The 18,957-nt window shown below is 31.3% G+C and overlaps 1 protein-coding gene and 1 long non-coding RNA gene across 2 annotated transcripts in view; both read left to right on the top strand.

The window, feature by feature from the left end:
• Nucleotides 1-18,957, top strand: part of LOC139511430 (multidrug resistance-associated protein 1-like) — a 57,104-nt gene that overhangs the window by 6,419 nt on the left and 31,728 nt on the right. Inside the window, exons 2-7 of the mRNA XM_071298175.1 lie at nucleotides 3,440-3,619; nucleotides 4,251-4,376; nucleotides 8,163-8,291; nucleotides 9,422-9,550; nucleotides 9,895-9,956; nucleotides 10,760-10,894. Coding sequence (XP_071154276.1) covers nucleotides 3,440-3,619; nucleotides 4,251-4,376; nucleotides 8,163-8,291; nucleotides 9,422-9,550; nucleotides 9,895-9,956; nucleotides 10,760-10,894 — 761 coding nt within the window. The remainder of the gene's footprint in view (nucleotides 1-3,439; nucleotides 3,620-4,250; nucleotides 4,377-8,162; nucleotides 8,292-9,421; nucleotides 9,551-9,894; nucleotides 9,957-10,759; nucleotides 10,895-18,957) is intronic.
• Nucleotides 16,157-17,274, top strand: LOC139511431 (uncharacterized). The gene is made up of 2 exons (XR_011662022.1): nucleotides 16,157-16,275; nucleotides 17,181-17,274. It is a non-coding gene; the product is annotated as an uncharacterized lncRNA (long non-coding RNA).

Genomic DNA, 18,957 nt, shown 5'->3' with positions numbered 1-18,957 from the left:
TTGATATGAGATTAAACCAAAAAAATTCAGGTGAGCGATTCATAACATTTTAGACAGCTGAATTACATTTGTACTTAGGTAAATAGAATCTGTGTTCCCAATTGCTATTTAAAAATCAATTTATTTGGATATTTAATGAATAACAGATTTTGGTTTATGTTTCTATTACAATACAATTTTGTTCAGTAGATTTTGCTTTCTGTTGCCTATTACATATAAGTACCAATATCAGGTAATGAGGAGAGCATGAAAGCAGGTCAATGCATTCCATTAGGTAAAATGACCTTCAAGTGTCCTAAATTCAGATTTGTTATAAAACTCAAGTTTGCATTTATGTAACTTTTTAAATCTTGACATTTTATTATACAAAATTAAATAGAACATGTAAATGTTATACATATATAAAAAAAAAAAGAAGAGAAAAACTTTTTGAATAGGATGAGACCGTCACATGTTCTCATGTGATGTTCTTGTCTGATGGTTTTCTTAAAAACAGTCATATGAATGTTCATTATTGTATAAAAATTAGTCTATTAAAACAAATTCTTTTTAATTTATGCTTGATGCAAAACAGCTAACTTATATAATTAAAAAAAATGAACTACCATATTTTTAAGTCAACTGATGTTAACATGTTACAGACCTGGATATATAATAAAAAAAAATCATTTACATGTACAAATATATGCATATTTAACTGTTTATTTTTCCAAAAGATGCAGATAAATTTACAAACAATTCAGGAACCTTATCAGCTGTTGTGATTTGTCACTTTTTGCTTTACATCTCAAGTGCTTGTGCATATACGTGTCTGACTGTATTTGTTGACTTTATTTGGCAAATTATCCCAGTTCACAGGGATTGATTTAAAAGCTGAAAAATGCTATACAAACTATATTGTTTTAATCCATCCTTTGACTTGAAACCATGCATTGGCCTCCATTTTTGTTTGTTATACATTATTGTTTAGGTGGTGTATGATATGTTTTCTTCATCTCCTGTTATTTACACATCATTTTAACAGAAATAGGTCAGATTTACCTATTTTTTAGGCTTCTTATTTTTTTGTATGTGTCATTTAATTTAGTCCTTCTACTTTTCTGTGGAAAGACCTATTGGTTTTGTTCTGATTATTTTTTTTCCCACCAATTTTTTTTCTTGCGCTGTATTTTTGTTTCAAAAGATGACGCTTATTTTTTTGGTATAGTCATAATATCATACAGTCTATACGCTTTTGAAACTGACCCTGTTTAACTGAACACTTTTCTGTGTAAGAGATATCTCCCCAAACATTGTTTTTCTTGGTATGAGATCTTCTTTGCAACCGTAAAAGAAAGCGACAACTTTATTTTTCTAAAATGCTCATTATATCCTCAGGATGTTACGTTTTATTTTGACAGAAGCTATCCTGAGACTTCATGAGAGTTATTCTCCCTTATGCATTTGATATAAGTAATATGCATATCTAACTGGTAAACTTTAAGTGATAGAGGCCTAGTTTTTTTTTATTTTAGGTCCTTGGTCCCAAAAAAAATAGAAAATTAGGTCACGGTCAGAGGTCAAGATCATATTTTAAATTTAGATTTTGGCTAATTTTCACTTCCTTTCAAAAACCGTATAAGATACAGACAACATATTATTACCTCATTGTTAGGTGCAACATGTTGTAACACATACATTTTGGTTGAAAAGCTATGCTTACATTAAATTGGAGTTTTCTCCCCTCTGATATTTAAAATTATGTGTGTTGTGATATAACTCATTCACCATATATAATAAAGACCTAGTGTCTTTTGATTTGAGGTCCTTGGAATATGACCTTCAAATTGAACTCAAGATCATAGGTAAATTTGACGTTCTTGATTTTGATGCTTGCTTTTAACTTCATAAGTATGCATGATAAAGCCATGGGACTCTTAGGTTGCAAGCCATATGACCTTTGAAAAGCTAACCCGAATTGATCTTGTGTAAACTGGAAGTAGCTTTTTTTTTCGTACATGTGTAATGTACAAGTGTAATGTACAAGTGTATAGAACCATATATTTTTGGAATCAATGTCAAGTAAACTTCAAATAATACCGGAAGTGAAAAATTTCAAACCGGAAGTAACAAATAATCTCCCTTATTTAAAAAAAAATGTCTAGAAACCATATATATTTTTGAAATCAGCATATCATAAGCTATCATTTAACGCTAGAAATGACATTTTAAACTGAATTTAATTATTTTTGAATCAAAAATGATCTTTTCAGGTTGAAATTAAATAAAGACCTTCAATTGTAATCTGTGTAGTACAGAGAGCTATTTTTTTTCCTAAAACATATAATTGTTGTCACAGACAGCTAAAAGTGTTTATTAAGCTGGGTTTAAGTTGCTAGTTGAATATATGTTAAATAACAGCTATAAGCTTGATGTGATATAGGGTTAATGAGATTTTAATGTAATGTTCAAAAGTTGGGACAAAATTTTGTGTAAAATTATCAGGTGTCAACCATAATAATAGGACCTTAACTTCCATTGTTTCTATCCTGTCAAAAGATGGACAACTTTAAACTATTTGAATAATGATTTAACTCAAGAAATTGAATGAAGTGGTCTGATATGGTAAAGATAGTAATTTTCTATATTTGTCTAAAGTTAAAAAATAAAAAAATAAAAAATTTGGGTACATCTTTCAGTTTCTCTTTGGGTGTCTATATCTTCAATCTGTCACTTTTCATAAAATGTTCCCTTTGAAATCACATAACGTTTTTTAAAACGAACTGGACCTTATGGGAATAAGTATAAAAGAGGGGCGAAAGAAACCAGAGGGACAGCATTGTTCTCTATTAACTATAAAGTTTGTGTCTGCTTTCCCATGACTAAAAATAGTTCATAACACAGACTTAAACACTTAACTGCTGTATTTGTCTTATTTATTGAAAACATTAAAAATCAGAGAAAATGCAGTGGTGGATTTGTGGATTTATGTTTAGGGGGGGGGGGGGGGAGAACATTTCTTGATCCTTCACTGAAATCTTAATTAAAGGGAAAAGGAAAAAATTATCAGAATGTCACAAATGTAAAACTACATTTTATTAATAACTACATACTTTATCAGAAGAGTGCAATATGAGTTATTGCCCCGTAAAGACATTTTTTTTTCAAGTTTAAATTAGAACTTAAGCTATTAAGTATTCATTATGACTCTTGTGAATAGTGATCTCATTGGCAATCATATCACTGAATCTCCATATTTTATAAATATGGGCAATTGAGTACAATCACAAAAAAAAATTGTAAATACATTATTAAAGTACCCCCTTGCATCATTTAATTATAAAACTGTTATTCTATTTATTTATGAGTCATGTTAGTTTAACAACCAGGTTATTATTTGGTTACAAATATATCTATATATATGTTTATATATTATGTTTTATCTTTAATAATTTCACAGGATGACACAGGATTTTCTGACAACAGTACATATCCAAACTTCACTAAATGCTTCAGGAACACAGTATTAGTATGGTTACCATGTGGCTGGCTTTGGTTAACTTTACCAGTAAATATTTATCTAGTCAGGACAACCAAAAATCAAAGATTGCCTGTAACTGCATTTAATATGTCAAAATTGGTAAGTTTACAATGGGAATTTCTGTGATAGTTAAAGTTGTTAGCTTGATCCTAATAACTTGTGATTGATCAATAATAGTTTGTATGAATTTTATATAACTTTCAATACATATCAGTTTGACAACTCTTTTGAGGCCATACCCCTAGGCAATAGTCCAGTTACAGAAAACTTAACATCAGCAATTTTGAATGTTAAGTTTGCTGCTTACGTAATATTGATAGGAGCAGTAGAACTGTACCTGGTGATAGATCAATGATATTTTGTATGAAATTGCATTGCTATCAATACATATCAGTTTGACAGTATTTTGAGGCCTTGGTCAGTAGGCCATGGTCCTGTGACTTTCAGTCAATTAACAATTTTCAAATTGATAAGCTTTCTGATTAAGTTAGTTTGATAGGAACTACAATAGACAATATCTTTTATAAAGTTACATTCCTGTCTGTACATCTCAGTTTGTCAACCATTTTTAGGCCCTACCCTCTAGTTGGTCCAAAGACTGAATTTTACATTGACAGACGAGACATATATCTGTGTCAACAGTTTATTCTACACAAAGTTTTTAGTATTCTGAGTTGTATTTCCTATTCACAAGTAATTTTGTCTCATTACTTTCTTTTTTTTCTTCTAGATATTAGTTTTAATATTGGTTGTCATGACTGTAATTGATACTGTAAGAGAAGTATCAGAAGAAAATCTCAGTTACACAGCACCTAATGTTGTCATTGTTACTGGCTTGATCAATGCTGTTTCTTATGTAAGTCAATTTTCATTTATTTAATTGATTATATTTAAAAAATAATTCATGGCAGCCATAGATTTGTTTTCATTTAACCATGGGTTGGTCATTTATATTCGAATATTTTACCCTAAGCGTTTTTCAATTCTTATAGGACAAATTCGGTAATTTCGTTAACCATGATAGCTCTATACATACGATACTGTTTTAGCTGTTCCATTTTACCCAATTTTGATAATATTAGTAATATTATATAATTCAATTATTATTTTTTGTTATCACATTTTTCACTTATATATTTTCTTTCAATGTAATTTTATTCGTTCTGAGGCGTACAAGAAGCTCTTAAACGCCTGGTATTTACATTTGATTTTTTTGTTTACAGAAACATACTTGTGAAGTCACCATGTTTCGTTGCCATGCTAAGACAAAACATCATTTCGCGGAATTTTCGTTTTATGAAACTTTACCATGAAAAATAAAATGAAATGGACTGATTAGTTTATTTTTCTGTAGAATAGAGATAAATATATTGTATCTGAATCTTGGCCTAAGTAAACTAGGTGCTTTGATGTCGAACATTGAGAATATCTGGCAGAATAAATGAGGGGGGATAGGACCTTTATCAGGACTTCGGGATCAGGTGGTTTTAAATTCGGGATTTCAGGATTGACCCTTTCGAGATCCGGGAATTCTTTTTTCTAATTTCAGGATTTCGGGATTTAAATTTATTTAAATTTGGGACCTCAGGATATCTTGTTTAAGCCCAGGTCTCAGGATCAGGACCCCTCCTACCCTAGCCGTTTTTGTGTAGATATATTTGATTATACTGGTTGACGATGATAAGTCGTCATATAAGAATTGATATTTTATATCATGACTGTTGTATTCACCCATCTATTTATATCATGAGCATGTATAATTAAGTGGTCTACAACTGCTTTGGAAGTTTAAGGAAAGTATTTTCTGCAATATCCCCAAAAATTAATATATGACAAAATTTGATACATATCTAATCATTCATTACTTAGATACTATTAGTTACATAGTGTGCTAGTGACCTAATACGGTATATATGGGGTCAGTAAATTCCATATGGGGTGAGAGCGAAGCTTGAATCCCCATATGGAATTTACTGACCCCATATATACCGTATTACGTCACTAGCACACTATGTAACGAATTTATCTTACAGACTATCTTAATGTGTAAAATTTAGACTAGTGACCTATCAAAATGAGCAAGTCTTCAATACAGTAAGCAATAACATGATTAAGAAACTACTTCCATTGATCCTACAAATACAGATGCCAACAATGACAACTTGTTGGATTTAAATGTGTTTTATGAATTTATTTCAATCTTAATCATCAATTTCTTTGTCTGTTGAAACCTTAGATTTTTTCTCAGTACTGTTTTGTTTTTTCTAAAGGGACGTAACACTATTACTAACCGTGTATGAAATAAGCCCAGCCTCCCTACTACCTTATATGGAATATAAAGGGACGCAACTCCACTGCTAACCGTGTATTGAATAAGCCCCGCCTCCCTACTAACCTAATATTAATATACACGGTTTCCACGAGGATGGTTTTAACCAATCACATTCCTAGAAATGTATAGGAGGTAAGATTAATGTATTTACACCTTTATTTTCATATTATTAAAAAAAACCTGATGTGTTGAAACTATATAGAAGAGTTATGCCACAGATTTGATAAATTTTAATATGATTCTGAAATTTATTTTGTACATACTGGTTGGTATTAATATTACATGTTTATTGACTATATACATATGTTTCAAATGGTATTATATTGTATTTCATGTACATGTTCCAAGTTGTATTTTAGTTAGAATACATTTTTTGTTTTAAATTATTTAAATTATTTTGTTTAAGATTTACCTGCAAGGAACCTCATAAGATAAGTGGTTACCTTTTGTCATGATTTGTATAATTTAAAGAATCTATCTATTATCTGAAATCTGTGATAATCTCAGTTAATTATATATAAATTATACACTTTTTTAGACGGGGTTGATTTAGATGAATTGACCTTCAATTCTAATCTTTATTTCAACATCTAGTTATCTTTTTTTGTAAGGGGAGAGGGGGTGGACATTTCTTTTCATTCAAGTTTCTAGACTGAACATTTTTTATTTAAAAAGGCAAAATTGTAGATTGATGAATTGTTACAAATTGGAAAAGTAGGGATGAGAATATTTCAATGTTACAATACAATGTCTTGACTTAAAACAGTTATAACAATCTACAAATGTATCAATACTAAAGATAAAGCTTAGCTAGAAACTTAAAAAATGCAAAAGAACTTTTCTGCAGATCATTCGACTGTTTTTCTTAAAATGGAAAACAAGGAAATGTCATTAATGAGAAGATACACATAATAACTGTCTTGTAAATTTTGTATGCTTGGTCATGATTTGTCTATTATCAAACTATTTATATCACAAATACTAGTTGTTGGTCATTTAGAGGTACATACCTAAAATGCTTTTATCCTGTTTATACTATATTGTCAAGGTGTACACTGAATATCATTTTACAAATAGTTTATTTGTATGGATAGTGTAATTTGCTATATGAATCGTGCACACAATACAATAAAATCAGTAATTATAGTTAAAGGTAAAACATTTGTACTGCTATATGATTAGACTTGATTCATCTGTCCTTAGTTTTCCAAAAAATTTCATTAATAAATTTTCTTTAATTTTTTGCTTTTCCAATGTACTAATATTTGTAAAAATAACATAAACCAAAAATTTGCATTAAAAAGCAAACAAAAGAAAAAAGTAAACAATACAAAAGATTTCAGTATGGCAATATGACAACCTATTACCAATATATAATTCTAAAGTTCTTTACCTTTGTAAGTAGACTTGTGATTGTTGCCCCCTCCCCTGTTAATAGTCCATTTTCAAATTACAAACTTTTGACTCCGGACTTTATATTTTTTTGACAGGTTACCTTCTCTGTGGTAGGACATCCTCGTTCCTCGGTCAAGCAAGAGCAACTTAAATAAGTAAACTCAAGATTTAAATTGGTACAATTTTGAAGGAAAGTTAACTGTTTAATGCATTCTATACATGGCTAAATCAATGGAAAAAAGTAAACATTCCCCTGAAATTGCACGATAATATAATTTTAGTTCTTTTGGTTGCTCATAATTGACAGAGTACCAGGATGCCCTACCACAGAGTATGTAACCTGTTGAATAAATGTAAAACCTGGAGTCAAAAGTTGGTAACATGAAAATGTTCTATATGTTTTCTGTGCAGTATATGCAAACTATATCCATACATACAATTAACAATTGGTATTTGAAAAAGCTGCAAATAATATTTTTGTTCTAAAGTTCTTTTACATATTGTGATTGTTATCTCCCCTGTTTAAAGAGTTTTATTGTTTTCTGTGCAATAAATACAATTTATATTCCTACATACAATTTGGAATATGAGAATTGGTCTTCCAACTGTTAGTATATGTATCTATAAAGTATATGACAAATCAGAAATTTTTAAAAGATGTAACAACATATTTTATTTTTAGGTTTTCCTGCTATAGAAAAATTGGTTAGAAACTAGATGTGTATACTTTTCTTTACAATTTCAAACCGTGAGTTAATGGGGACCACAGAAAATTTTATCACTATTCAATACAGAGAATGGCAATGCAATCTTAAGGGAAGTCATTAAGAGGGGAAAAAACTAAGAATATGTATGTACACTCTAAAAACGGTTTCTTTTTATTTTGGCCTTACATCTTCCGTATTTGTTTTGTAGGGACTGGCTGCAGTGTATACTCAGTTAGACAGAATACGAGGGAGCATAACATCGACCTCTTTGTTTGTTTTCTGGTTACTTAAGGTTGTGTGCAATATCGTTGACTTTTACACAAGAATTGTTAATCATGTAAGTTTTAATATGATCACATGTAAAAATATATAATGAGAGTGAGGCCAAGGAGTCATCTACTGTGGATTCATTTATTTTTGTGGGTACCAATTTTTCGTGGATTAAGGAAAACTAGCGTGTTTGTGGATATTTAATTACGTGGTTTTGATGAAGTCTACATAAAACTTATCATTCGTTGAACATTTAATTTTGTGGTTCATCTGTTACCACGAAATCCAAGAAAATTGGTGTCCAACGAAAATTAATGAATCCACAGTATGTGAATAATAGACAGGTGAACATTCGATCAGCACAGTCCTTCAGTATAGAAATATGATGGGGATTTAGTATGATTGCCAATGAGACCAAAAAGACTGAATAAGTTTTTAAATCAATCAGATTTGCTTTTTGTGAACGTCAAAACTTAATCATTTTAGTCCAGTAGAACTATAGCACACATTAAATTTAAGATGATTTGGTTTGCCTCTCATCAACCAGTTTTAAAGAACTATTGGTTGATAAAAACAACATTTGACTACCTTTAACCTGCATTTATAAATATTTTATTGGTTAGTGTTGAAGATCTTCAGCATAATTGAAGATGAAGTACAGCAATGAAACCTTCATTTAGTATTACAAAACTTAAAAATAGGTTCTTCATAATCAAGATGAAGTACAGCAATGAAACCTTCATTTAGTATTACAAAACTTAAAAATAGGTTCTTCATAATCAAGATGAAGTACAGCAATGAAACCTTCATTTAGTATTACAAAACTTCAAAATAGGTTCTTCATAATCAAGAGATAGCACAGCAATGAAACCTTCATTTAGTATTACAAAACTTCAAAATAGGTTCTTCATAATCAAGAGATAGCACAGCACCCTAATTAAAAAAATATGTTTCTTAATTCTTCTGATAAATTATAAGACACTGACACAAAAATTTTTTTTTTTTGCAATCAAAGCTACATTTGCATACTGGCAGCAGCAGCAGTTGCAGGAAAGACCCACAGTCCCATTGAACCCTCTAAAAAAAAAATCTGAATGAACTTTTGTTTAAAAAACAAACTGGAGACTTTGTTGAAAAAAATTATAACAAAAATTGTATTTGCTAACATGTTATTTATGATATGAATTTCTTTTGCAGACTTATGAAGAGAACCTATTTAGATTTATACTATTTTATATTATATATTCAATTCTGTTAGTGCAACTAATCCTTCATTCATTTGCTGAAAAACAAAACATTGTTAGTGAAGATGGAGACAGTCGTAGAGTAAGTTTGTCAATCAGTATTTCATGTAAAAGACAAGTTGGCCCAGTGTGTGAAATTAGCAAAAGACCCATTGCAAATGTCTATTAATTCTTGCTAAGGTCTGCTATAGGACTAGTGTTCATTTAGATTTACATGTATAATCCATGACAAATTTCACTTAAATGCTTATAAAACATTGCGAATGTTCTTAATATATTTTTCATTCAGCAAAAGTTCACTCTCATGCATTTGCTAGCAGTTTCAGTAAATAACAACATCAATAGCACTATTATATTTCGTCCTCGATCCACAAAGTATTGGTACAAACAAATAAATTTACAGTACTTATGAAATTTTATTTTCAGGAAAATTGTCCTGAAGAAAAAGCTTCTATACTCAATCTTTTATACTTTTGGTGGATGAACTCGTAAGTATGAACAAGAAATGGTGACTAATGAAATAAAAAAACTATATCAAATACAGAAGTGGCTGCATAGGGGTTAAAAGTTCTTTCTTTGACTGTGGATACAGGAGTTCTAAGTTTGTTATGCCCCCGCAGCAGAGGTTGATCTTTACGTCCCTCTGTACGTAGGTCTGTAAGTCCAGAAATTAGTTCCTGTTTTACTAATTTTTGTTTTCCTCTACCAAATGAAACTTGTACACAATGCTTATTACCCAAAAACACAGATTGAATTCTAATTTAAGTCGCATCACTTTTATCATTCTTGAGTTAAGTCCCTTTATAACATATGCAAGATAAGACATCATCTTTGTGTGCCATGGAAACATATTCCATTTATTTAGTGCTATGTATTGCAATGATCACCTAGTCCCTCCATTCATCTGTCTATCTGTCCAACAAATACTTTCATCTCTCTTTTCTCAGGAGCTATTGAAGAGAAAAACTTCATATTTGGTCAGGAGCTTGATATGGATGATATATTATGTGCTTTACTTGGGAGCTTGATAGGGATGATATATTATGTGCTTTACTTGGGAGCTTGATAGGGATGATATATTATGTGCTTTACTTGGGAGCTAGATAGGGATGATATATTATGTGATTTACTTGCAGACAATTCTGTTGATTGATACTGAATTCTTTAATATGTTTAAAAGAAAAATATTGTCTTCACATTTTTCTCAGCAAATATTTAATAGAATGATTTCATATTTGGTCAACAGGTTGACAGTAAATAATTGTAACACATGAGTTCTTTTTTTTAAAAGGATTATTGTAAAAGCTTATAAGAAGCCATTAGTAGAAAAAGATTTATGGCCTTTGATGTCTCGGGATCAAAGTCAAAATGTAGTGAAGACATTTGATAGTAACTGGAGATATGAACTTTCTAAAGCTCAGAGCAGGTAGGAAACAATTACAGTATGCCAATAATGAAAGTTATGTTTTACACCAATATGGCAATTTTATTTATAAAGCAAACAAGTTAAGGAATTGTCCATTAAATCTTTTGTTTTTGTCGAGCCTAGAAAGCTCGACATATTGGATAGTGATCCAGCGTCGGCATTAGCTAACTTCTTAAAAGCTTTATGTTTTAGAAGTCTGAAGACCTGGATGCTTCATACTTAGTATATAGATGACTAATGTTTCCATCAGTCACATGTCCAATGTCCTTGACCTCATTTTCATGGTTCAGTGACTTCTTGAAAAAAAAAAAAAAAAGATTTTTTGTAATGTTAAATTCTCTCTTATTATAAGTAATAGGATAACTATATTTGGTATGTGCATACCTTGCAAGGTCCTCATGCCTGTCATACAGATTTCACTTGACATTGACCTCATTTCATGAATCAGTGAACAAGGTTAAGTTTTGGTGGTCAAGTCATTTTCATGGTTCAGTGGTTATAGTTAGTTTTTGTGTTTTGGTCTGTTTTTCTTATACTGTATGCAATAGGTCAACTATATTTGGTGTATGGAATGATTGTAAGGTGTACATGGTCAACTAGATGTGGTGTATGGAAATATTTTATGATCTATATGTCAGTTGTGCAGGTGTTATTTGACCTTGACCTCCTTTTCACGATTCATTAATTGCTCAGTGTTAATTTTTGTGTTCTGGTCTGTTTTTCTTAAACTATAAGCAATAAGTCAACTATATTTGTTTTATTGAAAAATTGTTAGCTGTACATGTCTGCCTAGCATGGTTCATCTGACCTTGACCTCATTTTCATGGTTCATTGGTCAATGTTTAGTTTCCATGGTTAATGTTAAGTTTATGTGACAGTTGTAATAAAACTTTATATTTAGGACTATCAACTAGGGATGTCAAAAGATCTGAAATTTAATACTCGGATACTCTGTCATGATACTCGAGTACTCGCGAGTACTCGATGAATCTTAAACCTCTATTGAAAAGTTTAGATTTTAGGTGGGATGCAGTGTTTTTGTTAATGCCTTTCATAAACATAAGACAAAGGTACTACAAACATAGCTTGATCCTCTGTTTTTTATTGTGTCAATTAAACAATGAATTACCGACCGCCGTTTCTACAAATAACCTGTCATAATAGCAATTAATGTTTTTTTATAATACGACATGTCCATTAATTCAAATTACTTGTGCTTTTTCGTGTTGCTCAGTCTTACTTTTTCTGTGTTTTGTTTTTTACACTATTGTTTATCTGATTTCCTTTCTTTTTTTGAACCATGACGTTGTTAGTTTATTTTTGACTTTTGGGTTTGATTGTTGCTCTCGTACTTTTGCCTATCTTTAAATTGTAAATTAAACAACTAATATAGTTAAGTTTCAAATACAGAGTAATTAAATTAATTTAAATGTACATCTCATACCAATCACGTTTACATAGAAGTCTTGATTAACAAACAAAGGTAACTTTTTACGGGTTGTGATGAGTTAATTATTAATCCATGAAAGTGTTGATCCGTGTACAAACACCGTCAAAATTTGTCTCTAATCAGTTGCGTAGGGTTCACCGCAGGTCTCTTTGATTTTGTTCTTGTTTAGAAATATGATCTGGTCAACAAATTTCAGACGGAAGACTGTTTGACTTTCTATTTTTTGTAACAAGTAGTGCACTTGAAAAGAATCCCTCGGACGGAAAGGACATTGCTGGTACCACTATAACAAATAGTAGCCTCAACCCAGGAAACACATGACGTCCTTGCGACGTTATGTATTGGTCGCTGGAAGGTCATGGCTGACGTTACGTTAGTACGACGTTGTTGCAACGTTGTGAGAATGTAATTTTACGTCACGTCAGATACGACGTAGAACCGACGTCAGGACAACGTTATTATTGTTTTTAATAACGTTTATATTACGTTGTTGCAATGTCATATTGCGACGCATCTGTCACGTATCTGTGACGTTATAGCAACGTCGTCATATTTTTGGTCGATAAAGTATTAAGTTGATTTTTACGCTATTATAAAAGAGGAACCATGTTTTTGTCATCAATAAAACATCGTAATAACAAAAAAATAAATAAAAAATAATTGCAATATGTACTGTACATCGATCAAATAAATCACGTAATTAAAACGTTGTAGCAACGTAATTGTCGACATCCCTAAAATTTACAATAGCAAAATTTCTTCTTTTATTATGTACTAGATTTAATTTGTCTTGTTTGTATCGGTAGAACTAATGAACAATATTTGATATGAGGCAGGCATTACCTGTGAAAGGGGACAAAGTCTGTACGAATTTATTCATGTTAAAAAAAAGATACGGAAATACCGTAACGTTTCCGATTTTGGTTCCGTTGTTAGGGCTTTTAGTTGTGACGCTATTTAAGTGGTGACGTCATATTCAAAGTAAACGCCATTCACCAAGCCACTGCACTTAGATCCAACGTAAGTACATTTATCTGTATTCTTTAACTGTTCTTTTTTTCTTCTTACTTTTTATAAAGTTTCTATTATAAAGGAACAGAATGATGTTCCCGTAAAGTTTTGACGTCATAAAACAAAACATCTGACGTCACAATGGAAAAGTCATTGTCAAAAGTTAGAGCGGCCGGTATATATGTCAAAATACAGGATTTAGTGTTTCATGCATGATTTTTGTGTTCCAACCATTATCACTACCAGCGACGTCACAATGTGCAAAATGATGTGAGAGGTGAAATTATCTGAATCGTGACAATGCAGGTTTTCTTCGTATATATGTCGGAAAATATCAGCCGCTCGTCAAAAAGGTTCACATTGTGCCTCGGGGCTGATATTTTTACGATATCAGCATGTAGAAAACCCGATAATTTATACATATCGCACCACTATTCTGGTTTTACAACACGTGCATGATGTAATACATAAAACCATTTTAGAAGAGAGACATGATAGATATGAAATTAAATTTTGTTGTACTCTTGCTTTATAAATTATTTTAAAAAAAAACTTTTGCTAATTTCGTCTGCAGAAACCTTACACACGGGTAGCTAATTTGATTATAATTGAGGTCAGGATAGCGAGCTATCAGTGGTATGTATTTGCCATGTCATGTTAACTTTATACACAGACACAGTGATGGCATACCTTGAAAATAACTCAAGTGTATTTACAATATAAAGTCTTGTGCATTGAACTCATAAACTAAAGAACTGATAAAAATTTAGTATGAATAAATACAAAAGATTTTTTACAAAAATCAACTTTGTAGTTTTTAATTTCTGTGTCATTTTGGTCTCTTGTGGAAAGTTGTCTCATTGGCATTCATACAGCATCTTCTTTTTTATATTTATATTTCTGTTTTTAAATTAAGGTTATGTTTTTTTTTAATTACATATTTTAATTTTTATTATTATTTGAAAAATCCGGATAATTTTAAACATTTTTGACATTTTACTATGTTTTACAATTTGTATTTGTTAAATAGGTATATATTTGTATATAGTGTCTCATAAGCCTATGTAGGATGGGTATTTGTCTTATCTTACTATTGTGCAATGTATATTATATAATATTATCTGTATCTATAACATCAGTAGACGAGTATGTGACACTTTAATAATATAGGGTTATTGCATGAATATTGGGGAATATTGTCCCGAGTAGAATTTTATATTGCACGAGCTTGCGAGTGCAATATATGTTCTACGAGGGACAATATTCCCCAATATTCATGCTATAACCCTTTTATTGTATAGCAATATAATATTTGGAAGTAAAAACTGGTTTATACTAAGATTTTGACGTTGATGACGTCATGAATTTGAAGATTTATTGCACTAGTGCAATATTGGAATTTATTGCACTCTAACTTTTGGTTACTTTCTGTGGGACATATTATATTGCTATACAATAAAATAAATAATTATTTATAATTATTTATTTTTGCAAGGGACAATATAATTTACAAAAAAATCATACCACTACTCCTTTAATTATTATTATGTATATAATGACTGAATAAATAGTCAACGATTAATCTGTATTATATAATATATGTTCCAGACCGTATCTATAAGTTTTTGGACCGTATGCTTACTTTTTCAAAATACTCATACGGTAGAACTAATATAACATGTATAAAGAAGTTGTTCAAGTTTAATGCAAATGCATATATAAACAGATCAAGATAACTTAACTCTCAAATTTATATAAAAAAGTTCAAATGTAATTGAAATAAAAACTTTATATTTTAACTATTTAAAAAATTCGCGCTAATAAATCTGTCAATTTCTTGTATGTCTTAACATGTCGACCAGTAATACATTAATTGAATTATATGATCACTGAAATTGAAGATATCGGAAGAAAACATAATGTGGGAGGACACTATTTAGCAATTTTAGAAAAAAAAATGTAAATGCAAGGGAACATGCATGAACAGCACACATTTCAACTCAAAAAAAAAATACGTCCATCTAATTGTAATAACAATTTGCAATACTAAAAATAAAGATTGTGATAATGGTTGTCTAAATGTAAACCATATGATCCAATAACATTAGGTCAGCTCGTACTGGACCATACGCGTATACTCATACGGTCCGACCGCACGCGTATGATCGGACCGTACGAGTATACGAATATACGGTCCGAACCGTACTCGTACGGTCCAAATACTCAATGGTCTGGAACATATATATGGCAAATTTGTAAATGTAAAACATACATTTATGGTCATAATTTTCAATTATATTTTTTTTTTATATTTTGGCAGTGGCTTATTTGCCGGTGAAACAGTAATTATATGATATGATTATAATATCTCGATTAAAAGCGAGCTATAAATAGCTATAGCATAATTCAAAAGTAATGGCTATTTTGCCGGCGCTGACAATACTGTGAATTTGTTTTTTTTTACCGGTTCTTTGTGGAGTTTAAAAAGATATATCAGTCACAATGAAGACATGGAGTTTTTTCTTAAGATTTCCAAATTGATGAAACAAAATATTCTGTTCGAGTACAGGACAAAAAATATTCTGAATCCAGATTCCACCCATACCTTATAGTGTTAGACTTAAAAAAAAATAATTTGATTGATATCGTTGAAAAATTAAATAAAATTGTTTGCACTTCACTGACTCAAGCAAAAACCATGACCTTCCTTGAAGTTAAATTGTTGCTCCCTGACAGTCTACGGTTTATTTTTAAATTATATTTAATATCACTATGCAAATTTTATCAATGTCAATTTTTGTAGAGTCTTACATGAAGAACTACATGTTCAAGCTACTCAGCAAGGACATCAGATATTGAAGAATTGATTGGGGAAACCCTAAAACATACACCCCCAGAACCAGGCGGAACACGCTATATGGTAAGAATACCATTATTACCCCGTATAGTGCAACCTATATTGGAATATTTCCCAAAATTATTATTGTTTGTATTCTATGTTGTTGTTTTTTTTAATTCAGTACGAAATTGTTATTAGGCCTAAAATTTTGTCTTGTTCTGCTGTCTGTTTGTTCAAGAATATGCGATGGAATGGCAACAAGACAATGTATTACTTTATAAAATAAAATAAGTCTGGTTTTTAAGCGTCTCTCAGCTAGTGGTGGCCATTTTAACTGATTTAGCATGTTTGTGACACTGCTCGTGTAATCGTAGTTGTTGTGTACATAACGAGCAGCACGTCTCTGTACCTTTTCTAATTGTATCTGTTGTTCTTTCATATGGGGGTCCCAGACACTACAACTATATTCCAGTTTGGGTCTTACTAGTGCCTGGTATGCTCTTGATTTTGTTTCTGTGTATGATGTAGAATGTGACATTGACGGTTGACCCCTTTCAAAGAAACCACCAGCATGTACACACAACAATACTGCAATGCTTTAGACAACATTGATCTAGAGACTTCATGATTTACATGTATAAAGTTCTTAAATGTTAAAAAAAAAAAATTTCCCTACCTACCTACCCACCTGCTGATAGTGTGGGTCGGCTATGCCAAACACACAATTTTTTAAGGGTGGCCTTATAGATATGCATTTGTAACTAGCATTGTGAAGATCAAGATACTCTTTTGAGACATTAAATTAAGGGGAACATTAAATTTAACTGAATATATAATTATGTGGTTTATGTGTTTTTCAAGGAGATTTGGAAAGCCACGTCTTACACACAGCTACATAGATCTAGTATTTATTTGCAATAATGTTTGACCTAGAATAATTACAATTTAACTTTTTGTACAAATAAGTTTTTGTATTGTCATTGCAGGAACCAACTGTTAAGAGGACAATTGCAGCAGCTCCGGAAATACCACTACCAGGGACCCAGGAGAACATTTAAAATAAACAAAGTTAACGATCAATTCTTCACTTTTTGATATACAGATATAGGAAGATGTTGTGTGAGTGCCAATGAGACAACTCTCCGTCCAAATAATAATTTAAAAAAAAGTAAACCATTATAGGTCAATGTACGGCCTTCAACACGGAGCCTTGGCTCACACCGAACAACAAGCTATAAAGGGCCCCAAAATTACTAGTGTAAAACCATTCAAACGAGAAAACCAACGGTCTAATCTATATAAAATTAAAAAAAACGAGAAACGAGAAACGCGTATAAATTACATGAACAAACGACAACTACTGTACATCAGATTCCTGACTTGGGACAGGTGCAAACATTTGCAGGCATTATTTACTTTTCATAAACTTTTTTTTATAACTTTCATGGGTGGGTATTTAGCTAGCCAGATATTATATTCAGAACGTGAACATGCTTAATGAGAAATGTATACTACGATGAAATAAATTGAATATAAAAAAAGAAGATGTGGTACTATGATTGCCAACGAGACTCTCCACAAGAGACCAAACGACACAGAAAATAACTATAGAGGTCAATGTACTGCCTGCAACAATGGGCAACTCCCATATCGTATAGGCAGCAATTAAAGACAGGTTAAAGAGACCGGCGCAACATCCCTCTTATAGAGTAACATATATGATAAATGCATATTATTTTTACAAGCACTATCAAGAACTGCATACGAATAGGCAGACACTCAGCTATAGATGGCCCTAGGAATCATTTCTGTTATATCACAATTACTGAAACAGTAATTCGATTGAAGCTACAAAAAAAAGATGATGATGCAGAATATACGAATTCCTTCAGAGAATATAACCAACATATATGGTCCGAGAACACAATTAATTCGTAGTGCATTTCTTTTAGAACATAAATGAAAATTAAAAAAATCCCACCTGCGCTTTCTCAATGAAATTTTCACAGTGTGTTGTACTACTTTTGGGACAAATTATATCAAAATTATAGAAAACTTCATCGTCTCTAACTCAAAATATGGACAAATTTATCTTTAGGGCGTCTTGAAATCTTTTGACAGCTTCCGAAGTGTTATTTTTCAACCTTTTTCACCTGGACCAAATCACTACTTTCCTTTAAAATTCTGGACCCAAATTTTTTTACAGTGTAATTTCACCCCCCTACTTACAATTTGAGGCATTAAACATGGAGAAATAAACTTGGAAGGAGTATAATAATTAATGGCAAGTAACCCACTGTTAACAATAGGGACTATATTCGTGAACAACGAAAATCAAGGGACGACAATTGTGGTCTCGGACCATATCATCTAGAGATCACCTCATGGTCCCAAACACAGTTGATACTATGTGTTTGTATATACGATAATTTCTTGGCCAACTATAAAGCAAAATATAAAAGTGCAAGTATATTACGTCGACATAATGTGATATTAACGTTGTAGAAACGTAATTTTACGTTTTACGTCACCACAACGTTAATGTATAATGTTGCGATAACGTGATATAAACGTTGTTGTAATGTCAGGAATAACGTTGTAGAAACGTAATTTTACGTCACCACAACGTTGATGTATGACGTTGTGACAGCATCGACATAACGTGATATAAACGTTGTTGTAATGTCAGGAATAACGTTGTAGAAACGTAATTTTACGTCACCACAACGTTAATGTACGACGTTGTGACAACGTCAAGAAAAC

This window comes from Mytilus edulis, chromosome 2 (assembly GCF_963676685.1).
Source record: "Mytilus edulis chromosome 2, xbMytEdul2.2, whole genome shotgun sequence".
NCBI classification, from domain to species: Eukaryota; Metazoa; Mollusca; class Bivalvia; order Mytilida; family Mytilidae; genus Mytilus; species Mytilus edulis.
The sequence above is the reverse complement of the archived record's forward strand: the minus strand, read 5'-3'. Positions and strand labels throughout refer to the sequence as shown.